This window comes from Hippocampus guttulatus, chromosome 3 (assembly GCF_054856545.1).
Source record: "Hippocampus guttulatus isolate MCC_2025c chromosome 3, RoL_Hgut_1.0, whole genome shotgun sequence".
NCBI lineage: Eukaryota > Metazoa > Chordata > Actinopteri > Syngnathiformes > Syngnathidae > Hippocampus > Hippocampus guttulatus.
The window spans coordinates 6,593,183-6,618,186 of NC_141263.1; the positions used below are offsets into that span (position 1 = coordinate 6,593,183).

The window sequence follows — 25,004 nt, forward strand, 5'->3', positions numbered from 1 at the left end:
TGGCCCCGCAAGTGTAGCCTGAGTTGTCTATTGCATTGATTTGAATAGGCACGGCGCACCTCGACTTCAACCTTAAACCTAAATATAACCAGGGGAACATATTTTGCGGAAAGTTTAATTTCTCAGAGTTAAAATTGAATTGTTTACCTGAGCAGCTCCGGAAGGAACCACAGCGATGCCCCGGGAAGAACATTTAAGCCCAACCGTGGCCTCAGTCAAGGTTTATTGTCAGATCTGTACAGGTTAGAATCTACAAAGCTCCTTCAGATTTGGAAAGAATGTTTGTTTGATGTCTATGGAAGAACACTGTTCATTTGTTGTCATATTGGAATATTCCAAATCAATGCTGATTTCATCAACGCTGGCTAATTGCAAAGGTGACAAAATCACACAGTGGCTCATTCTTTGCAGGTACGAAGCTATACATCAGTTTGTGCGGTTCTCAAAACAAATGTAGGACACAGAGATTGTGTTTTCTTCGTTGTTGTTTTTTTTTTGGAAAAAAGAATGATTTTTTTTTTTTTACACCAACAAACCTCTCAGTTTACACATCACCAGAAGGCAAAGAATTACACTTCAACTTCAGAGGCACAAAAAACATGAAAGTTGAACTACTTAATGTTGCACTGTTGTCTTTTTGGAAAATACAGAATCAGTTAATGTCGATGAGTATCACTGATTGCTTGGACACAGAAATCAGGAAATCACCTTGGGAAAAAAATGAAGCTACGTCGAAGGAAAACAGGGGTGCAGACACCTGATGAACAGTGTTGCTCAAACTAAAAATTCATTGTGCGAGAGAGAGGGGATGGACCAGGAAGAGAAGAGACATGAGAGCATACAACAAGAAAAGAAAACCAACGTGACATGAAAGAGCAACCGTTGTAGGCTGTTATCCTTCTCACAAACTCTTTTCATCTTGTCAAAGATGTTTGCGACAGACTAAATATTGTATGATACATTATTGATTACTATAGCATCTTTTATATGTATATTCATTTATGTAATTATATATTTCTATCTGTGTGCATTGTTCTACATTGATTCTCACAAAGAAAAAAAAAAAAAAAGAATTTTTAACAAATCCATACAACCTGTTGCGCAATGGTGATGTTCAGAACTGAACCAGAACTGTTTCTACAGATTTATTGCTTTGTACAGTACGGAGAGATGGTTGGTGCGATTTGCGCACTGGCGGTCCCGACTGCAACCATGTTGCTGATGGTCTTTGTTCGCTTAGAAAATGTAACTTTCTTGGAAAACCCATTTTTGCTCTTCCCCTTTGGTTAATTGTGCAAAGAAGTGGAAACATCTGTGACAGTTTATGACAGAAAAAAAATGCATGAATTTGAAAGGGGTCAGGGGTTGGGGGTGTGGGGGGGGGGGGGGGGTGGAATCAGCAAAACACCACAAAGTTTCATGCATATATACTCATTCTCACACACACACATTTGCATTGTGAAGTGCGAATGAATGGCCGTCACTGAGATTGAAATTTGGCCCCGACGGCAAGATGGAATGTTTTGACCCATATTTTATGTTTTACGTGGATAGTCGCACATGTAAAAGGCCAATCAATTGTATTATCTACAAAGAGACAAAAGGCCATTTGCCTTGATGGAAAATCATTATTTTACTGCTATTTAATTTTTTAGGCAAGCTTACTTCATCTTTCATCTTCCTATGACCTAAAATGTGCTTAAACGATGTGCATTTTCTAGTTTAAATAGTTTTCGATATCATTGTGCTGCGCTAATATTTCCATTTTCGGAAACTGACAGGATAACTTGTCTCTGCATTGCACCGACCCTTGAATAAGTCTTTTTCACATTGAATCATTTCAACAACAACAACAAAAAAACGCTTTCCTGTTCTGCATCGGCGATTATCCAACGTGTTTCATATTTTTATGTGCTTGTTTGACAACCAACCTTTTGCCGTAATGGAATGACATTCTTTGCACCACACTGCTGGGTTTGCTAACATCACACTCTTTCCCGCAAGGGGTGCCATGTTACAAAATGGAGCACACAGCGCAAACATCAGAAAGAGACAAACCTTAATGCAGTGTTACCAATCACAAGTTACTATGTCACATTTCAAACATCTACACCAGAACAACTAAAAATGTGCTCTTAGGAGTGATACGTTACAATCAATATTGACGGTGGTCAGCTTCTGTTTACCAAGCTGTGCGGTGACAAGTTTCTCGACCTTTGTGTCTGGCTTGTAGTTTGTGGTATTCTATCCAGAAGCAGGTCAGATGATCAATGAGGGCTCTCCTACGGGCTTCTGTATATATTTTTTAGGAAGCCTCTCCTGATGGGATGAGATTATTTTTTTTTTACGTTAAAACACTATTTCACCCCAGATAAATATATCTATTCTCCATATGCATAATAATACATTTACAGGTTGCCAATTGGATATGTGTTACACATCTTTTGAATTACATACCATTGAATAGCTTTTCATTTAGACTTTAACATGATACTTCTTGTGCAAACATCAACAATGAGTTGGGAGTTATTTTGTTTTTGTTTTTTTTAAATCTTTCTAATTTGATTTTATTTTCGACTATATTGACACACTCGAGAGGTCTACACATGTACCATTGTGTGCTGTGTGTTTGGTCTAAGAATATCCCTCCTGCTGCCCGTATCCATAGCCTCCTCCCTGAGACTCTTCTTGTACATACTCCTCCGTCTTTTCCCAGTTGGCGGCCCAGCCTCCGTTCACCTGCGTGGTGGCACCGTATGACTTGGCGGGCCCCCCGTAAGCACCGTAATTCTGCGTGATGTCACCCGTCTCCTCTGCCAGCTCGTCCTCGTCGATGAAGCCGCATTTCTCCTCGCTGGTGAGCTCGGGGTCGGCCCACGGCTGTTTCTCTCCTGATGCAAAGATCCCATAGAACACCACGCCTCCATAGTGCACCATGGAGGCAATGAGGAACACGTATTGCCATTCTTCTCTGGTCTGAAGTGGGGGAAGGAGGAGACAACAGTGTTTATGTTGAATTGATAACAAGTAGAACCCCGTCAGTGAGAACCAATACCACCATATCAGCGGTGGTCAGCAAGGGCCAGAAAGACCTGCTCTGCATGGGTGGAGTTTTCTTTCATTTGGTATTCTTTGCACTGATACAATTGGCCGTAACAGGGAGTTTGGTAGGACGGAACGTAGCCCACGCCGTGCTTGAAATTGCGGAAACAGAAATAGGGGTCCATGCGTGACATAGGTGGGTAAACTGCATGATTTCTCCTTGCGGATGATGTACAGTAGTCGGATGTCCATGTGGAACGTTAGCAATTGGAGACTGGCTTAATTGCACCCACAATCATGTGTCCGTGTGTGAGACACAGACCCCCCACGTCCTCACAACAGTTGTCCTACCTGGTCAGGTTTGTGCTATTAAAATAATAATGATTAGAATTTGAAAAATAGATTTCTTTTGATTTAAATTGATTTCTCAGATTCTTAGGGATTGTGCCACATTTTTGTCATATCCATGAATGAAATAGATGACATCCACCACACATGTCTGCGGAGCGCCCGTGCCTCGATCAAAATTGCGTTACACCACCAGCGCCACACAATAGACCTCTTTTTCGGTCATCTAAAATGGTGTCTATTTTTTGTTGCCAAATTGCCTAATGTGCTCGGCAAGCAAAACACATCTGTAATGATCTGCATTCAAAAATACATACAATCATCAGAATGTGTTTATCATTCTATGAATTCATATTGATTGGTATCTGCTCCAAATCATGTACATGGCACAGTAGTGTGCTGTTATATTGCACTTTGTACATAACGGATTGTCTCAATCATTCTTGGATGAGCGGTTGACAAGATTGGACTGATTTGGGGGAGAATATATCAACGTCCAAGAACTTTTGTCAGATTATAAATATTTGAAGTTTGTTTTGCTTTGCAGACACGTGTGATTCGATGAACTTCAATGTTTGCTTTTTGGTATTTGAGTTGTGTCATAAAAGTGGGATCACGTTGTGTGCTTCTCGGAAAACTCCTTTACCTTGTTTTTTGTCATGGCACCAACAATAAGTGGACACACCATCCCAGAGAGGGTACCCACTCCATTCGAGATGCCCATGAGGATGCTGGCATAACGGGGCGCGATATCCAAGTGGTTAACATTAAAGCCTGAAAAGAGAGTAGGAAGGAATCAATACGGTGGATTTGTATCTGAATGATGAAGGGTTTTTGAGAGTGGATTAATAAATCACACACAGGGAGATATTGTAAGGCATCAAGTAATAAAAGCCAGAGTAACAGTTTTGGATGAAAGGAGCAGAAACATTGTCCATCTTGCAGGAGAAACAGGCAATACCCACTCCCCCACTCGGAGTGGCTGCTCCATTCTGTCTGCCTGACAAATCTCTTGAGACCTTTGGCTCTGAATTATTTAACACTCCAGGAGAAAGCTCAAGAACAACAGGCAGTCACATTTTGCACACAGTCAAAAACCTCGCATTGCTCTTGAGTTCCTATAAACAGCTAGCAATGTGCTGATTTTGCAACAACAACAAAAGGTAAAATACGCCATGTCACAATTAGAGTAAGACATGGATACAGAGGTTATCACCCCTCTGATGAGCTGTTCTGGATGTCAGTTCAACATTTATATGCAATGCAATGTCAACAAATTGCAACAAGCCCACGTTGGGACTTGAACACAGACCAAAAGAGTGCTGTCAAAAATTCAATCGAACTTATACCACTGTAGAAAGGCAAACGGTTGTTTTCTTGTAACTACCGTTGGCCCGAATATAAGACGGTGTTTTTTGCATTGAAATAAGACTGAAAAAGTGGGGGTCGTCTTATATTCGGGGTCTAGACATTATACCCATTCACGACGCTAGATGAATAGATACCCCTCCGTGAGTCGTCACCTTACCGTGGTGGAGGGGTTTGTGTGTCCCAATGATCCTAGGAGCTAAGTTGTCTGGGGCTTTATGCCCCTGGCAGGGTCACCCATGGCAAACAGGTTCTAGGTGAGGGGCCAGACAAAGCACGGCTCAAAGACCCCTTATGATGACAAAAATATATGCACCAAGGTTTCCCTTGCCCGGACGCGGGACACCGGGGCCCCCCTCTGGAGCCAGGCCTGGAGGTGGGGCTCGTTGGCAAGCGCCTGGTGGCCGGGCCTACACCCATGGGGCCCGGCCGGGCACAGCCCGAAGAGGCAACGTGGGTCCCCCTTCCCATGGGCTCACCACCCATGAGAGGGGCCAAAGGGGTCGGGTGCAATGTGAGCTGGGCGGCAGCCAAAGGCGGGGACCCTGGCGGTCCGATCCTCGGCTGCAGAAGCTAGCTCTTGGGACATGGAATGTCACCTCTCTGGCAGGGAAGGAGCCCGAGCTGGTGTGTGAGGCAGAGAATTTCCGACTGGATATAGTCGGACTTGCCTCCACACACAGCCTGGGTTCTGGTACCAGTTCTCTCGAGAGGGGTTGGACTCTCTTCCACTCTGGAGTTGCTCAAGGTGAGAGGCGCAGAGCAGGTGTGGGCATACTCATTGCCCCCCGGCTCAGTGCCTGTACATTGGGGTTCACACCGGTAGACGAGAGGGTTGCCTCCTTCCGCCTTCGGGTGGGTGGACGGGTCCTGACTGTTGTTTGTGCATATGCACCAAACAGCAGCTCAGCATACCCACCCTTTTTGGAGTCCTTGGAGGGTGTGCTGGAGAGTACTCCTGCTGGGGACTCCCTTGTTCTGCTGGGGGACTTCAATGCTCACGTGGGCAATGACAGTGAGACCTGGAGGGGCGTGATTGGGAGGAACGGCCCCCCGATCAGAACTCGAGTGGTGTTTTGTTATTGGACTTCTGTGCTCGCCACGGATTGTCCATAACGAACACCTTGTTCAAACATAAGGGTGTCCATATGTGCACTTGGCACCAGGACACCCTAGGCCGCAGTTCGATGATCGACTTTGTAGTTGTATCATCGGATTTGCGGCCGCATGTTCTGGACACTCGGGTGAAGAGAGGGGCGGAGCTGTCAACTGATCACCACCTGGTGGTGAGTAGGCTCCGATGGTGGGGGAAGATGCCGGTCCATCCTGGCAGACCCAAACGTATTGTGAGGGTTTGTTGGGAGCGTCTGGCGGAATCCCCTGTCAGAAGGAGTTTCAACTCCCACCTCCGACAGAGCTTTTCCCATGTTCCGGGGGAGGCGGGGGACATTGAGCCCGAGTGGACCATGTTCCGTGCCTCTATTGTTGAGGCGGCCAATCTGAGTTGTGGCCGTAAGGTGGTTGGTGCCTGTCGTGGCGGCAACCCCCGTACTCGCTGGTGGACACCAGCAGTAAGGGATGCCGTCAAGCTGAAGAAGGAGTCCTATCGAGCCTTTATGGCCTGTGGGACCCCAGAGGCAGCTGACGGGTATCGACTGGCCAAGCGGAACGCAGCTTCGGTGGTCGCCGAGGCAAAAACCCGAGCGTGGGAAGAGTTCGGTGAGGCCATGGAAGCCGACTTCCGGACGGCTTCGAGGAAATTCTGGTACACCATCCGACGTCTCAGGAGGGGGAAGCAGTGCACCACTAACACTGTGTACAGTGGGGATGGGGCGCTGCTGACTTCGACTCGGGACGTTGTGAATCGGTGGGCAGAGTACTTCGAAGACCTCCTCAACTCCACCAACACGCCTTCCTTGGAGGAAGCAGAGCCTGGGGACTCTGAGGTGGGCTCTCCTATCTCTGTGGTTGAAAAGCTCCTCGGTGGCAAGGCCCCAGGGGTGGATGAGATCCGCCCGGAGTTCCTCAGGGCTCTGGATGTTGTGGGGCTGTCCTGGTTGACACGCCTCTGCAACATCGCGTGGTCAACAGGGAGAGTGCCTCTGGATTGGCAGACCGGGGTGGTAGTCCCTCTTTTTAAAAAGGGGGACCGGAGGGTGTGTTCCAACTACAGAGGGATCACACTCCTCAGCCTCCCTGGTAAGGTCTATTCAGGGGTGCTAGAGAGGAGGGTCCGTCAGGAAGTCGAGCCTCAGATTGAGGAGGAGCAGTGTGGTTTTCATCCCGGCCGTGGAACAGTGGACCAGCTCTACACCCTTAGCAGGGTCCTCGAGGGTATGTGGGAATTCGCCCAACCAGTCTACATGTGTTTTGTGGACTTGGAGAAGGCGTTTGACCGTGTCCCTCGGGGAGTTCTGTGGGGGGTGCTTCGTGGGTATGGGGTACCGAACCCCCTGATACGGGCTGTTCGGTCACTATACCACCGATGTCAGAGTTTGGTTCGCATTGCCGGCAGTAAGTCTGAATCGTTTCCAGTGGGGGTAGGACTCCGCCAAGGCTGCCCTTTGTCGCCGATTCTATTCATAACCTTTATGGACAGAATTTCTAGGCGCAGCCAAAGCGTTGAGGGGGTCAGTTTTGGGGGCCTCAGTATTGCATCCCTGCTTTTTGCAGATGATGTGGTGCTGTTGGCTCCTTCAAACAGGGCTCTCCAACTCTCACTGGAGCGTTTCGCAGCCGAGTGTGAAGCGGTTGGGATGAAGATCAGCACCTCCAAATCTGAAACCATGGTCCTCAGTCGGAAAAGGGTGGAGTGTCCCCTCCGGGTCGGGGAGGAGATCTTGCCCCAAGTGGAGGAGTTCAAGTATCTTGGGGTCTTGTTCACGAGTGGGGGCAGGAGGGAGCGGGAGATCGACAGGCGGATCGGTGCAGCGTCTGCTGTGATGCGGATGTTGTATCGGTCTGTCGTGGTGAAGAAGGAGCTGAGCCAAAGGGCAAAGCTCTCAATTTACCCGTCGATCTACGTTCCAACCCTCATCTATGGTCACGAGCTATGGGTCGTGACCGAAAGAACGAGATCCCGGTTACAAGCGGCCGAAATGAGTTTTCTCCGCAGGGTGTCCGGGCTCTCCCTTAGAGATAAGGTGAGAAGCTCGGTCATCCGGTAGGGGCTCAAATTCGAGCCGCTTCTCCTCCACATCGAGAGGAGCCAGATGAGGTGGCTTGGGCATCTGATTCGGATGCCCCCTGAGCGCCTCCCTGGTGAGGTGTTCCGGGCATTTCCCACCGGGAGGAGACCCCGAGGAAGACCCAGGACACGCTGGAGAGACTATGTCACCCAGCTGGCCTGGGAACGTCTCGGGATCCCCCGGGGAGAGCTGGAAGAAGTAGCTAGGGAGAGGGAAGTCTGGGCTTCCCTACTAAAGCTGTTGCCCCCGCGACCCGGCCCCGGATAAGCGGTAGATGATGGATGGATGGATGGACGACGCTAGATGGCGCCAGATATCATTGAAGCGAATGCTGAACTTGACTCCCCAGGCCAAAGTGAACCCCTGTCATGAAGAATAAAAATAAAAATAGCGGTGGTACGAAGAAGAAAAATAAAAAATAGTGGTAAGAAAGAAAAGAGAAGAAAATAATAGAAGAGATAACAGAAAATGGAGAAACGTAGCGACAATCTCGAGAAAAGTGGGTCGAAGATCGGCCAGGTTAACCAGCAGCTGAGGAGAAGTTATGATGTAATTTACATTTCCAAAACCAGAAGCATTCATTTACGAATGTGATTGCACTTTAGTTTACATATTTAAATGTTCAGATATTAAGATTTGAATGAGGCAAAACAAAATAACATTTTCTCTCAATTATAATCATTTGTTTCAGATGTACTGTAATTATTTTCTGTATAAAAATTAATTTGGTGTTCAAAAAGTCTTTTTTCAAACTTGAGTCTTGAAAAAGAGGGGGTTGTCTTATAATCAGGGCCGTCTTATATTCGGGCCAATACGGCATATCCAGACAACACAAATATCAACTGTGCCGCTTATATAGCGGTGTCAAATTTTAGAAACACTCTGGTTTGCCGTTTTACTGGAGTTAGAAGAGACTACCGACAGTTATAGAATAGAAACTATTGGTCAATTTATCAGAAAATCACCTTAATTAAAACTAACAGCTTGATTTATCGACATGTCCACTCGAACAAATTTGCTAAATATTTCCAGGCTGCGCACAAATTGGCAATGTGGATGTCCAGAGGACCCAAACTTGTGCCTGTACAATGTAACCTGTGCTTCCACAACATAGAATGCACGTAGATTGTAATTACAGGATATATACATAGCGGAATAATTATGATAACAAATATTTTCACCATATTTCCAAGAAATGTCTGCCTGTTTTGGTTGACACCACGAGAGGTATTAATTGAACGATATGTTGATGACTGCGGTTGTAATTTGCTTCGCCAAGATTTTATTCTGATTTCCCCACTTTGCCTAGGTTTCTAATGTCCGTGAAAGAATTTCTGTGAAAATGTCAGGACATTCCTATTGGCAGATATTGAGATTTCATGTTAGATTCACATCGACTCACCTGATATAGCGAATCCGCTGAAGCCAACCGCCAGCACCAAGAAGGAGATGGCCACCCCTTTGCTGTGGGAGTATCCGACCACGAGCAGCAGCGTCGCCTCCATGCCAAATCCTAGCAGAAGGGAACAGCAGGCCTCAAACACTGGCACAGCAAAGCCCACAGGCTGTTCCCCATCACAATGCCAATTCAATTAAGCGAGCGTGACGATTTTCTCTCAGTTACATAAGAGGCAGAAATGAAATCAATGTGCAGTGATGATCACATACAGTATGTGCACAAGTATTGAGCATCACTCCAGCACTGACCACCAAAGCAAAAATGAACAGTGTGTATCCAACACGGTGACAGTAACACCCTTTAGCTGCACAGAAACAGGTGTGAAAATTGATACTTGGCCCTCAGTCGAGACTTCTCACCTCCGCAGTTCATGATTTTTCTGACTGTGGTCGTTGACAGGATGTTCTTGCTGCGCAGGTAGTCCGCCAGCTGGCCGCCAAAGGGCACGATAATGGTCATCACCAAGTGGGGCAGCGCAGACAATATGCCAACCTACAGCCATGGGAAATGTTTGAAAATCAGTCCTTGCCTTTAGGTTTTGGGACCGATTTGTTTTTCAAATAACAACAGGTCCTATTTTGGTAGACTAGTGCACGTGCAGGCAACGTAAAAATTCATGTAACTTCATTTTCTTACCGACGCAAGCCCAGTCTAAGGTGTCTGGGGTCATGTTGCGTGTCTCTGGGTGTTCCAGCGCTCGTAGTGGTCTCACCATCGACTCATTCGACAAATTTGGCGACAGAGAGTAATCCCGGCATAAAAACTGGCGCATCGTCGTTTTTGTGCCGGTGCAATGGTATCGTTCAGCGTGTTTGTGAATTTGTTAATTGTGCACCGCCATTTATTTACTTATATTCTTTTCAAAATGTTTATATGCAATACTGTTCAGTGTATTTATTTTGTTTTTTTATGTTCCGATATTGAATCACAGTACAAATGTTCGCCATAATGTGCCTTATACCTTTCTTGGAATGAAAAACAACTCGTCCTATTTTAGATGGTCAGGTGGGTCTACTGCGCTACAGAATTTGAATATTGGTCATTATGGTGCTACTTTGAGAGAAAAGCATTTTTTCAGGTGGTACTTGATGTAAAAAGTTTGAGATACACTGAAGTAAACGTTCAGTATGAACGTTTACCTAAGAACAAAAGATTGAACTGTCTTCCTGCCACTGCCACTTGTTCCAAACCACACACCAACAAAGTGTCACTAATTAGAATATCCTGTTGGCTATTACGTCATTACCGATTTTCCAGTTCTGATGTTTGGATTAGTGCCATCATTTGTGAACTGCTGTGGCCTTGTTATGTAATGCCAGCAGTTCATCTACGAAAGTGTCATTGATTCTGCACTGTTTTGTTTTGTTTTGTTTTGTTTTGTTTTTTCCCAGGGGCAAAGTGTTCCATGTTTTGACTAGCACTTGCGTGTGTGCTGGTAACTTCACACATATTCAACATTCCAATCTTTCGTGCGCGAAACCGATTTACCTTGCTTATCTCAAAGCCAAACACTTCTTCAAAGTATGCAGGTTGGCTGATAAGTAGCAAATAAAATGTCCAGCTCCTGCAGAAGTTGGCCACAATGATTGCATAGACGGGCATTGAGGTGAAGAACTTCTTCCAGGGTGTCTTGAATTTCTGCAAGAGGTTATATCTCCACATTTCATTTCACGATTGTGTATGGGCATGTAGAACAGAGCAGTACGCTTCAATGAATAGACTCTAGCTGCATTATTGACTTATACTGTATTTACTGTTGACTGAAAATGTTGTTGGCTTTGACGGTTATCTATCTCCTTACCTCAGCGGGGCCCATTAGCATGGCGCTCTCTCCAATGCTCTCCTCAATGTAGCAGCGCTCTTCGTCAGTGATGGTCGGATGTTCGGCAGGGCTCTCATAAGACACGAATATCCAGAACATGTACCAAAAGATGCCAACGCATCCTGCACATCACAGACAAAAAATAAATCAATCAATCAATCCAGACTTAAGATCACTGCAGATGTGCCCCCGCCCCACCCTTTTAATTGTGCTTATACATGTTGTTTGACAGACTTTTCAAAATGCCTGAGGGGATAATGCTCAGACAGGACAGCTATCTGTTTCCAGGACAGGAAGAAAGACGGGCCAATTATTAGCACAGGAAAACATTGGAGCAGTAAGGTAAATCTATACTTGGTCTTCCTGGGTAAAATTCCATGACACTTTCATTGGATGCACGAATGATCAACCTTTCTAAATATAGTTTCAGGGGTTTTTTTTCTCCTGTTAGAATTGAAACCAATTAACCCGTATGGCCCAATGTAAATGCCTTTCCTAAGTAAAAATCTGGATTGAATGGATTCATTGCTGTAATTAACAATACCATAGACATAAAACACCGAAGACCATCCTGTATACTGAACCAGTATCCCAGCCAGAGGCATTGCAATCACAGCGCCAGCGTAGGAGCCTGAGAAGAAGCAAGACCAAATAAAAAAGGTGTTAGTTGGTGTCAGGCCTTTCTGAACAGAAAGTCCTCCCATAAAAGCCAACGCCCTTACCACAGAAAGAAATGGTGGCCAGACGACTTCTTTCAAGAGGGGGAGCCCATTTACTCCAAATGCCATGACAGGCTGGGTAGGTGACTCCCTAAATGGAACGTTTGAGAAATATAATCCAAGCAAACCGTTTGCAAAGGCGCTTCCTCCATGTCAAAAGCATACAAGGTGATATGAGTTCAGTATTGAGTGCACACCCTTTTCTATGAACCAGTGGTTAACAATAACTAACAACAATTAACATTTTCACCCTTGTAATTAGCCTGAACAAATGATACCTAATGAACTTGTTTGTCGAGCAAAGCAGCCGTGCAGCTATTCATCACATGCTAATTTGAAAAAGCTCTGCCGACATAATCAATATAGAGGACAGCGCTGCACTGTTTTAATGTTGCAGGTTATGATAAAACTGTTAAATCTTCACTCTTACATATTTTATGCATAGACATGTATAATCTGCACATATGGATTTATTTATTCATTTATTGATCTATTTATTTATTTATTTTTGTGAGTGTCGTGTTATTTACTTTCTGTCGAAGATGTCAAAATGAACTAATAGTTATAAGTGGACTGAGTTGCATGAGCGTTTCTTTTAGGATTGTTCTGTAGGGAAAATGCAGCCAAGGGAAAGCAGGCGCTATGCCACAAAGATGCAGTGGACTAGATCAATATAGCCCATCTCGGATTTCCGCAGGCTGAATATCAAGTGCACTTTACACTCTGTTGCTTTTCCATTGTGTAAAATTCAAACAGAACTATACGTCTGTAATCAATGTTGTTCCTAGCTAAGCATCACATATGGCCATGTAATGGAAAAATGTCGATGCTTTGGGAAATATGGCTGCTTACCTCTACCAGTCCTTGCAGTATCCTAACGAAAATGACACAACCATAATGGACTCGAGCAGCCGAGGGAATGAACATGTTGAGTATTGATGTGAGCACAATGGCTGCACCAAACACCCTAAAAAGATCAAAAGCATTTGAAAAAAAATACATCACAGTAAGTGCCCTCACAATCATTTCAAATATTTTAACTGAAATATCACATTTGGTGCCCTTAAACGGCGCTTCAAACAGATTTCTTTATTTTAAAGAAAGGCATAATGATTCAAATGTGCTGATATCATTCACACTGATTAATTTTTCTAATCCCATGTGAGTGACATTTGTTCTTCTCCAAGAGCTCAGCAGTATACCAGACGTCGTCGAGATAAATATTTAACACAGACACGTCCCCTCGCATGGGTCGCCTAGCAACCAAAGTCGGAGCTCCCCCCCCCCTCACACACACACGCGCGCGCGCGCGCACCCACCCACGCACGCACGCACGCACGCAAAAAAGCGTCTCAAAAATGTCCTCCAAAACACCCATTTTGGATGACTCGCGCACACGCACGCACAAAGACACACAAAATACACACAAGCAGCTATTTCTCATTTTTGACACATGCTCCGCCTTCCTCATCTGCAGCACGCGGTCGGGGGCACCCTAATCCTGTCCACTCACGTGACATGCACGAGACCAACATGGCAGCAATTAAATCCACGACCCGTGAAGTAGGCGACAACACACATAAAACAGTGGTGTCCAAAATGATCGCAATGTGCAATAAAATAAAATTAACGATTAAAAATCAGCAATGGCAATTTCGATTCGATAACCCACCAAATGACGTTTTTCTTTATGTATCTATATTTTGGATTAACCATCAAATCAAATTGTTTATCCGTGAAATCTTGTCATCAAATATAAGCAAATGTTGAATTGGCATGTGAACAAAGGCCTTCTAGCGCCAACACATTCGGGGTCTGCTCTGCACACCCTTGCACATTCGAGCATGCAGCCCCTCGGGAGCTCATTAACAGGTGGCACAAAGCCCGGCACCGGGGGCCACTGCCCGCAGCCTGCTAGGCGACCCCCACCCGCCCACCACTGCAAACAGATCCGCATCATCTGCAGATATTCGTATGACAAAATTATTGATGCATTAAAAAAAAAAGATGACGCACTTTATATATGTTTGTGTATATATATACAGTGTATATATATATATATATATATATATATATATATATATATATATATATATATATATAGTCTCCTCCAGGCTGGATATATATATATATATATATATATATATATATATAATACACAACGCCATACACAGACACACACATACCACATATACATGGGTTAAGCAAAGACAAAAATAAAAAATAAAAATCGTAGGCTGTTCTCTTTTGGAATTCACTGCACGCTTGAGTTGGGTGACGTGAAAGCGGGTGTGACGCGGGAAACTGCCGCCTACCTGTTTGCAGCCAGCCTGGAGGAGATGTATCCTCCTGGGATTTGAGTTACTATGTAGCCCCAGAAGAAAGATCCGTGAATCATTCCCACCGTCTCTGGGTCCCAGTTGAATTTGGCTTTCTGGTAAATCGTTGTGGAGGAAAAATACATGATGGTTTTTTTTTAATGATTTTTTTAACAACCTTTCCCATAGGATTTTTTTGGCATCTTTGAAATAATAAAACCTTACATTACAATTTGGGAATAGGGATTTTTTTTCATCGCTAGGGTTGTATGGCGTTGTAATTTCAAATCACCTACAGCAAATGCGAATTACAAACGCAACGCTTGATTTGGATTTGATCACATTGAACTACCAAATAGCTTTAGTATAAAATCACAACGAATGAGACATAATTCATGACACTCCGCATAATTTTAGTGTGCACTCATGCAAATAACGTCGTGGAGGCTACCTTTTACTATTTTGATTGATACATGCATGGAAAAAAATGACACCCACACAGACACACAAATGGGCCTTTATAATAAACCTTTTTTACTACCTGGCATGGTTTAGAATATTAAAACGGAATGTTGTCACTAGTGCATGTCATTCCAGAATAGAGACCCATTGAAATGTTTTTTAATGTATATATTTTAATGAGCCGCAAATTGTCTATTTGTTTTCAGAAATGGGAAATCGTTTTTACGCATTTGGAGACACGGGCCCGATTGTATGTCAAGAAATGCTTCCACACGCCTTTTGTCTTTCTTTTCTGTAGTCTAATGTTGGGGGTGGGAGTGGAGAGATGTCCCGCTGACGTGTTAGGTGTTGGGCACACCTCTTTAATGATGATCTTGCCGTTCTGGTGGATGGTGCTGTTGTTGACCATGCCCACGATGGCCACGCCCAAGTTACACCGGATGCCGAAGGAGATGCAGAAACCCAGGCCGCTCATGATGGCGATGATGTAGCGGCGCGGCAGGCCGAAGCAGTTGCAGTCGCACAAGGGGGGCTTCTTCTCCGCGGCCTGGCGCGGTCGCCCGTCCTCGGTCAACTCAATCCCTTCCGAACCTTTTTGTCGCTTCTCCATCACCCTGCACAGATCCCAGCCAGCACACCACGTGGGATCAGACCGCATCAAGATTCATGTGGATCATGTGAAAACGCAGCCTCTATTTTCATCAACATTACAGTTCGGGAAAATTTGCCATATTTCATTTGACTTTAATCTGGAAACAAATGTGGGTTTTTTTTAACATGTCTGGTGTATAGAATAAGCACCGTCAGGCAGGAGTGTGGGAGGAAAGGCCTCATTGGGACTCGCGAGACACCGACAATGAATAAAAAAAAGAGAGAGATAATTAAATGTCACCAAGTTCAACATCCTCGTGTCGAAAAAAATGGAAATCTGTCCTTGTACCGCATTGCAGCATCACATTTATGCTCATTGGCATTCAGTGGACTGAGAAGCTCCCCACGCACTTGTGTGGGCATCCCCCAAATGCCTTCCCTTTTTTTACGCCCCCCTCATGCGCATATTTGCACAGCATTCTCATTTCAGTGAAATTTTAGGATATATTTAATGGTTAAAACACGACCGATTAAGAAAAAAATATATGATTGAACTGAAACCCATTTAGTGTAATGTGTGGTTTATTCCACAAACGAAAAAAAACGTGTCACTTGCTTATGATTAACTGCGTTTCACTGTGTTTTTATTGAAAGAATCAAGGAGAGGGTGATAGGAAATATTCCCCAAAAAATGAAATGAAGCGTGGGAGTATATACTGTGTGTGTGTGTGTGTGTGTATATATATATATGTATATATATACACACACACACACGCACGCACACACACACACACGCCACACATGCCTATAGTAGAAAAAAATGTGCAAATCCGTTGTTGGCCATGTTCTTTTATTTAACATATCACATAGCACATTCACAAGGTGGCCCTGTATCAATGGACTGACCCCTGACAATGCCATCAACTGCGGGCGCGCGCGTGCGCGCGCTCACATGCACTCGATTGCATAATTCTTGTTAATTCTAGAGGCGTGCCTACAGATCTCTGTGTCTTGTAAATGACTTGTCAGTGGCCCGCATGTGTTTAAATCTCCCATTACAAATAAAAATGTGACATCAAGATAGATTCCCAGCTTGCCGTTCAGGTGCGATAAATCAGACTGGAAATCCAACGTGTCCTTACCTGTGCATGTGGCCCAGGGTCTTCCCCGCCAACTCCTTCATCCCCGCCGTGGCCCTGGTCTTCATGGACTCCATATCCAGTCGCTCTGTGCAGGCCCGTGCTGTCGTTGTTATGTCGTTGTTATCTTTACTGCCCGTACGTCATGTTAACTTCGCGGGAGAGCCGACTCAGGCGGCTCCACGGTAAATAACGAGCCAAGTTCTGATCCAGCAGACCAGTTCAGACAGACGCCGATCCAGATGGCGGCTCTTCTTTGTCGATGAATTCACCTGATGAAAACACCTTCTTCTAGTGAAATGGATCAGACGACGGGAGTGCCTTCGTTTATCATCCAGCACCAACTCCGCTTCTGGATGGCGAGCTGGTGAGCAGGAGGCGCAACTGGCAAGCAGCGAGCAGCAAAAGGCACCAAATGAGTGGACGACGCCTTGGAGTGAACAGTGAGACTCAGCCAGAGAGGGGAAAGCAAAGAGGGAAAGCGACAAAGTTGATATTGTAGATGAAAGCGATTTGGAGTTGCGTGTATAAAATCAAAGAGGGTGTGAGCCTCTGGTGTCGCCTGTGCTGAGCGCAGGTTGATCTGACGGCGTGCTCAGCACCGAGGTCAGCGACAGCCTTAACATCTGGACACGTGCGGCAAGAACAGGCCAAAAATCACCCTTTAACATCGAAATATATTTGCAACAACATTCCCCCTGTTATTCATGCGTTTATGACTTTCTGATGTGAGAGGAACGATACATTCCAAATCATGTGACCGGTTTTCAACTGCTTCCAAGTAACTGGATGGTGCGATTTTATTGTGATGATTTTTACTGAATGTGGGGGAAAAACACCAACATGTCCAACGAACTATCACGCGTACATGGGTAGAAATCCCCTATTTGATAGCTGCAGCCACCAAGGGCGGTGCTATGGAAACCAAATGAGCAGCAGTGGATTTTCCCTCCTAACACCTCCTCTGCTCCTCGCAGGAATCCATCAATAATGTATGCGTCTCCCAGACAGCCAAGGCTTCCCACGGATACATGCACACATTTTGGGTTTGAAAAAAAAACAAACATGTTTCATATATCATGACCTGTGAATAAAACAACAACTGGGGTTTATAGATAGATAGATAGAACAACAGTAATAATAATAACTTCGACGACATAATCCAGTTTTGCTGCAACACAGTAAAGAAGACACTTTACATGAGGGGGGAAAGCAGTCTTGCATTTATGGGTAAAGACTACCACCTGGTGGAAGTTAAAATAACGACACACAACATCATCGAGGTCATGTCTTTTAAATACAGAGTATTTCTTCGAAATCAGTTGCTCTCATCTATTGGAATATTCGTAGGAACATAAAATTGCAATAACTACATAACAGGAATTACATCGTGTTAACGGATTGTGAGTAAAGCTGCCCGAAAACAGCTGGGATTGGCTCCAGCTAGCAGCTCGGGTAATGGATGGATTGGATGTTTTATCACCAGATTTGTAGAATTAAAAATATCTTTGCAAGTCTGTCCATCATCCACTTTCTTTGCCGTTTATTTTCGCTGTGGCAAGGTCCTGCATAGAGGAGCACTTTGAATTGTCCCGGCCGCGAGTCGAGATCACATGGAAACAAACCACCAAATGGGCAAGGGAGGAAAAAAAAATCAACATTGTACTTTTATTTATTTGTGCAGATGACACAATGAACACACTTCCATCACACGTTTGCAATGTGAGAGAAAAGCTTTATATCTTCATTTATCCTGCAATGACAGAGAAAATATTACAATTGGTCCCCAAGCAAATACATACATATATATATATATGTGTGTGTGTGTCTGTGTTGTGTGTAATTTTAATTTAACAGATTGAGTGCCTTCAATAGGTGTTTATACCCCTTGAACTTTTTTTCCCATTGTCCACCTTACCACAAACGTCAGTTATTTGTTGAGGTATTTCGACCAACATGAAGTAGCACCATCTTGTGAAGTGGATTCGAGACGATACGTGTTTGTTTCAGCCCCTCCCCCACCACTTTTTGAGCCACCTTTTTCTGCAATTACAGCCCCTCAAAAATGCTGTTGTTCTTGCCTCTTCAGAAGGGCCAGATTTGTGGAGTGTACAATTTAGAGGGGGCTCGTGGACAGACTGCGCCTCCTAGCTGTGGATTTCTGCAGCGCCCCCCATAGAGACCATAGGCTGCTTCTCTAACAAATACTCTCCTCTCACTGTCAGTTTAAGTGGACGGCCACGTCTTTCAGTTTGCAGTAGTGCCATATTTTCCCCATTTTTGGACGATGCATTGCAAAGTGCTTCTGACATGCTCAAAGACTGGGATATAAAAAAGATTATAATTAATCCAACATCGCCACAACCATATCCCCGACCTGTCTGATGAATTATTTTCTATTCGTGGTGCTGTTGTTCACTAGTGTTCTCGTACAAAGCGCTGAGGCCTTCACAGAACAATTTCACACAGGCGGACTCGAATTTTGCAAACTTCACCATCGCATTTTCAGTCCACTTCCCAATTATGTGCGACTTTGTGTTGGTTTATCACGTAAATTCACCACAAAGTACACCCCCGTTTGGGATTGTAAAGTCACAAAATAAGAAAAAGTTCAAGGGGGAAGCATACTTTTTCAAGCCACGGTTAAACTTTTTGTCACATATTTTATTGATCAGTGTGATTCTTTTTTTTTCAAGAATGTAAGGCATACAGAAATCTAACACCATTTTTACAATGACAAGACTTCTTTTCACCGCGACTACTATACAAACAATACAACATACAGCTTGTTGGGACAAATTCAGTTATGTATTTCGTACCCTCTTTACAAGTATCACATGCCGGGACAAATATATTCAAATTCAAATTATTTAAAGGGTCATGACAATGAAATAAGGTTTATCAGAACATCCATAAATACATGTCACCATTTCTTAGGTGTGAGCTACAGAAAGGAAGGCATTACATGGAGAATTGCACAATTGTTTTGCTCATCGCTGTAAACGTTCACATCGACCCCTTCATATTTTCTAAGGCGCAGATACACGACATGCACTTGAGAAGCAGATGCATAAGCAAGCCATTGATTGCAATGTTTTTTCTCAACTATGACTGCTCCGATCCTAATATAGGAACTCATTACAGCAGGTGATTATGCCCATGAAACAAGAAACAAGGCCAGCATTGTTTTTACTCAAACACAGAAGCCCTTGCATATGGATGTCATCAGCAGGTATAACCGCACAAGCTCCATTGTCGAGTTTTGGCTTGGCCACTGTGATTTGTGAAATGGCAGCTAGAGGCACTCAGACAGCACTTCATGCTTGTCCGGCACAGACGACGCCTCTGAGAGGGGCTCGGTGATGAAGCTGGCACTCAGCTGGAGTTTGAGTCTTTCCACCTCATAGTTATGCAGGTACTCTTGAATCAGATAGCGTTCCCGTTTGAATCGCGCCTTCACATCTGAGGGCACATCTGGAATCATCCACGCCACAAAGAACTTCACCACGAAGACCACATGCTGCAGAGGGAGAGTGATCACAGGGCGATTGAAGCTCACCGTACCTTCTTCTACAATTATTTGAATGAGGGTCAAAGTCTTACTTCCATGATGATAATGAAGGCCATTTTGGCTGCTAGGATATGCCAGAACTGCATGGTGTGAGTGTACTCCCTGTAGTGACCTGGCGGGTAGCGGTAATCTCTGTATCTGTAAAACCCAACAAGGAGTTCCATGAAGAAGTATACGCACAACTCCGAGGTCGCTACTGACTCTGTTGATTGAATGGCGATTTTCACAACAGACATTTTGACGCTGATGATAACGCTGATGTTTGTCTATCCATGAATTTGCTTTCCACCCTCACGTGGTGGGATGCCTCCAAGTGGTGCGAGGGGGGAAACGCCGGGCCTCTTGGGCCCCAGACGCGGCTAAATGCCCACCAGCCAGTGGGGACGGAGGTGGGGTCTCACTGGAAGGTGAGGCGCCCAGCCCGCCGGAACGGAGGGGAGCGGGAGGAGCCGCACCACAACCCTCCTCAAACAATAATCAGGCTAGGGCCCTTCCGGGGCCCACACTGGGTGTGAACCTCGCGAGGCACCAACAAGAGTCGTACCGGGTGTGGGACCCGGGAGGGCGGGCAAGTCCCTGTCGGGGGCCGATTGCCCAGGAGGAATAATTTGCTTTCCAACTTGTCCAGTTTGGGTCATAGGTGATCAAGAGACAATCCCAAATGACTTTGGGTGAGAGTACTGAACTGAACTAGGCGCCAAGAGGGCTCAAAGAAATAGTCACAATCCCACTTATTCCGACAGACAATTTAAAAGAATCAATTCAAAACTAATTAAGGCTTTACAGCCGGTGTCAAAATTTGGTTTGCATTGCCAAAGCAGCCCTTTGTCACAGATTCTGTTCATAGCCTTTATGAACAGAAATTATAGACACAGGTGACCTCATTATTTTTTTTTTGCAGATGATGTGCTTCTATTGGCTTCATTAAGATGTGATTTTCAACTCTGGCTGGAAATTAATAATAATAATACATTTTATTTGTGGGCGCCTTTCTAAGCACTCAAAGACACCTTACAACAAGCAGTTAAAAACACAAATACAATGTTAAAAACAACATCAAATATAATAAGATAAAATAAAATAGAGATAATGGATTTATGGTCAGAGTGAATAAGCTTGTCTAAACAGATGTGTTTTGAGCCTGGATTTGAATTGTGTTAATGAGTCTATGTTACGAAGGTCAGCGGGGAGTGTGGTCCAGTGCTGGGGAGCAGAGCGACTGAAGGCTCTGCTCCCCATGGTGATGAGGTGGGGGGGGGGGGGGGGCAGTGAGGAAGAAATAGGAGAGCGGACAGGTGTGGAAATGTGGATGAGGTTAGATAGGTATGGAGGGGCAAGGTTGTGGATAGCTTTGTAAATAAGGAGCAGGATTTTATTTTGAATGTGGTGTATCATGGGGAGCCAGTGGAGATGTTGGAGGACAGGTGTAATATGGTTTATGGATGGTGTGAGTGTGATAATGCGAGCGGCTGAATTTTGGACCAGCTGAAGCTTATGGAGTGTTTTTTGAGGGAGACCGAGCAGGAGGGAGTTACAGTAATCAAGTCGGCAGGTGACGAGGGTGTGAACGAGTATAGCAGTGGAGTGAGGGGTGAGAGAAGAGCAGAGCCGGTGGATGTTTCTAAGATGAAAATATGCAGAATGAGTGATGTGGTTGATATGTGAGGTGAAGGAGAGGGTGCTATCGAGGATGACACCCAGACTCTTGACCTGAGGGGAGGGGGGGGGATGGAGGAGCTGTCAAAGGGAATGGAGAAATTGTTTATTTTGTTTAGGGTGGATTTGGTGCCAATGAGGAGGAGTTTAGTTTTATTGGTGTTCAGTTGTTTCAAGATAGATTCGAAACAGCAAGGGGCCAAGGACAGAATCCTGAGGAACACCTGAAGTGAGGGGAAAGGGGTGAGATCTAAAACATTTGAGCTGGATAAGATGGGTGCGGTCAGAAAGATAGGAGCGGAACCAGGAGATGGGGGTGCTGGTGAGACCAATGGAGGAGAGTCTGTCGACGAGGATGGAGTGAGAGATAGTGTCAAAGGCTGCACTGAGGTCAAGCAGGAGGGAGATGGCGAGTGAACCGGAGTCAGCAGAGAGAAGAAGGTCATTGGAATTGAGCCAATCTGACTGTCATTAAAAAAAAATCAGATACAGATTGCATATGGACAAAAAAATCTGGGTCAGATTTGCCTGCACTGTGACTTTAGCTTAGTATTTTTTTCTTTATTTTTGTGATGGACTTATAATGTGACATCTCGCCAGATCCAAAACCCAGAACGATATTTATCTGGTAGTCTGACAGTGTGACCGTCGCGAGAAGTGGTCAAGTCTCATGGTCTGAGAAGGCCATGAGAATGGATGGATGGCTGGATGAATGAACCTCACATTAAGTACAGTACAGTATATGTTTCTGGAATGTGGGAGTACCTAGCAAAGACCCCTGCAAAAGCCACATAGAAGGGCGCGAGCCCAGTTTAGAACTTTCTCGACCGCGAAGCTGACATGACTGACTACACCCGCGCAGTCCTGTTATCAACAGACTTGATCAAATGTGCTTAATACCTGCAGGTGGAAGTCGAATTATCAAACCAGTTGTCCTGTTCTTCTGGCATGTGGCGGAAGGGGATCTGTGAGATGTTGTATACTGACAAGCTGTTGTTCACGTAGCCCCTCATGGAGGCCCCTTTACCGTACGCATACAGGTAGACCATACGGGGAATCATGTCGGAGGTGAATGCCATGATGAACGCCTGAAATCACAGCACAAGAAGCCGTTGAGAAATTTTGAAGGACGTCGTGTTGCAAAAGAGATGGAGAAATACGCGTAAACCGGCACAGTAACTAGAAAGTGCATTCATTGCACCTCTCATGAAGTAAAATAGAGTCACAAATTCAGTGCAAGACACAAACTCACATTGGTCACCACGGACAATATGGCGACCGCATTGAGAATCTCCTGCCAAGCTCCAATGTTTCTGGCCTTGGAAGCCACAGGTCGTCTGAACTGAGTGGTGAACTTCCATGCGTCCACCCGAATTTCCAGAATGTTGTTGAACAGAGCGAGAAGGGGAGCCAAAGGAAAAGATGCAACAAACAGAGTGATGAAACCAAACTGGATCACTGAGAGGAGCCGGAGAGGGTGAAAAGGAAGACAACAAAGAAAACATAATTGAAAGTTACATCTCAAGCAGTAATGGACAGCGTGATGATTCTTTTAAAGGTCAAATAGAAGCGCATCCCAAACATTGATTTTATATTTTTCCATCTATTCTACGAAGAAAAAATATCTTACCCATTTCTAGGTATTCATAGAACAATCCCAGCTGGCTGAAGTTCTGCAGGACGTGGTCCTGTTCCCAGCGACTGTAATGGTTCTCAGGATGGTGCCTCCCCTTTCTGCTACTCCACCAGTTCCGCATCAACCTGCCGGATGCCAACGGAAATGTGAGAAATACCGCTGTGAGTGAGCTATTAATTTCACAAAACGGTTATTATTGTTTTGGTTTTTTTAATTGGAATGAAAGTGCGTTGCATTATACTAACAGCTGGGTCAAATATGTTTGCTACCGGAGTAACGATACAATATCACAGCTATGTATTTAAATGTACTACTGTATTACTGTGAAAATAAGACATTATCTTCTCTGCACAGATTACTGGTTAATCTGTGTTAACCAGAAACGCACTGGTGTCACACTCACTTTATGTGGCCTGCCAGTGCCTGGAAATAAAGTCCGCGGAGCAGACGCAGTGTGTCATTTGCATGGCAAAGCGATGAAGGGTGCGTGCTATCATATATATTAATTGGATATTTACTTTATCCATCACTGAGGGCAACCGTAACTCTGATGCAGCACCCCTGCCCTAACGTTTATCCATGTGACACTTTGAACCCCAAGTTCAACCACCTGGGTCACTTTTGAATCAAAAATAAAAGAATACTGTGTCTTGATTAACACAATCCAAAGCTGTACTTAACACTTTTGTTCAATTGACACAATTCAATATCTTTTTCCTCTCAAGTGGCATATTCGAGATATGCATCATGGCATAAATAAAAAAAGCATGGACTACAGGGGGCAGGCAGTGAATTGGATTTGGACCAAAAATGTATGCATCAGGGGTCACCGATTAGGTTGCCCCCAAGGACCACATGATAGCAGAATTTCTGGGCCACAAAACACATCTGATTAAAAGGCGCAAGAGCTAAATTTAGCCGTGAAAACTAATTTGTACATACAGTTCATCAGTCGCCACATTATTAATTAGTAGACGCTTTTTACCCGCCAAACAATGCCGAAAGCAGGTATAGTTGCATAATGTATCAGAAGCTTTTTCAGACTCTTGTTGTCACACGAGGCAAATTCACATAAACTCTTTGCAACATTTTGCTAACCTGATATGGCTGCATGAGGGGAGATTTGCCTAGTGTCGGTGCGCCTCACGATCTGGCTAGTGAGGCATATGTACAGTACCTCCTATGCATCTTTATCGAAAAATGTGGTATAATAGGTGGAAATAATACGTGGAAAAATATAAACAAATTGAGAATTAAGATTTAATGAACTCACGGCAGCAGGGCTTCCTGGATGTTCCCCCACAGTTGCTTTCCGGCCATGACGATCACCAACTGTGTCGTCAGCTCTATAAGACAGCCTCCAGGGTCACACTAGAACGGCAAGAAGTTTGCAGATTGTAAAGGGACGCATTTGAAAGTCCAGATTGAAGCAGTCTTATTGGAGAAAAAAATATTTCGTTTGTTCAAAGCCCGAGACACACACCTCCTCATTTCTCAGTTTGCTCCACTTCCCGAACATGTATGAGTATTTACCAGGAAAGCCCACAAATTTGCCCTTAAAGAAAGCCACATAGAAGCAAGACGAGTAATAGTTGACAAACTGGAAGAGAAACATCTTCATGGTGAGCCTGTTCTCGTATTCCAGATGGGTCTTTGGGATCTCTGGTGGAAGGGAGCACATGGAG

The 25,004-nt window shown here is 44.7% G+C and overlaps 2 protein-coding genes across 3 annotated transcripts in view; both read right to left on the reverse strand.

Annotated features, from left to right (window-relative positions):
* Nucleotides 1-204: 204 nt before the first annotated feature.
* Nucleotides 205-17,244, reverse strand: slc17a6b (solute carrier family 17 member 6b). Its single transcript, XM_086107114.1, has 12 exons — nucleotides 16,460-17,244; nucleotides 15,085-15,340; nucleotides 14,262-14,380; nucleotides 12,799-12,913; nucleotides 11,950-12,037; nucleotides 11,772-11,858; nucleotides 11,207-11,349; nucleotides 10,894-11,043; nucleotides 9,765-9,897; nucleotides 9,349-9,459; nucleotides 4,037-4,164; nucleotides 205-2,976 (listed from the first exon to the last, which is right to left on the reverse strand). The coding sequence occupies exons 1-12, from the start codon at nucleotides 16,531-16,533 to the stop codon at nucleotides 2,635-2,637; spliced, it is 1,746 nt and encodes a 581-aa protein (XP_085963240.1). The 5' UTR covers nucleotides 16,534-17,244; the 3' UTR covers nucleotides 205-2,634.
* A 1,855-nt stretch (nucleotides 17,245-19,099) lies between these two features.
* The window catches only part of ano5b (anoctamin 5b), a 34,974-nt gene continuing 29,069 nt past the window's right edge, over nucleotides 19,100-25,004 (reverse strand). For both annotated transcript variants that reach the window (XM_086106567.1, XM_086106566.1), the window contains 7 exons: nucleotides 24,803-24,981; nucleotides 24,593-24,690; nucleotides 23,314-23,444; nucleotides 22,936-23,141; nucleotides 22,584-22,771; nucleotides 20,060-20,165; nucleotides 19,100-19,976 (listed from right to left, as the gene is read on the reverse strand). In XM_086106567.1, the coding sequence (XP_085962693.1) occupies nucleotides 19,752-19,976; nucleotides 20,060-20,165; nucleotides 22,584-22,771; nucleotides 22,936-23,141; nucleotides 23,314-23,444; nucleotides 24,593-24,690; nucleotides 24,803-24,981 (1,133 nt within the window). In that variant the 3' untranslated portion in view covers nucleotides 19,100-19,751. The remainder of the gene's footprint in view (nucleotides 19,977-20,059; nucleotides 20,166-22,583; nucleotides 22,772-22,935; nucleotides 23,142-23,313; nucleotides 23,445-24,592; nucleotides 24,691-24,802; nucleotides 24,982-25,004) is intronic.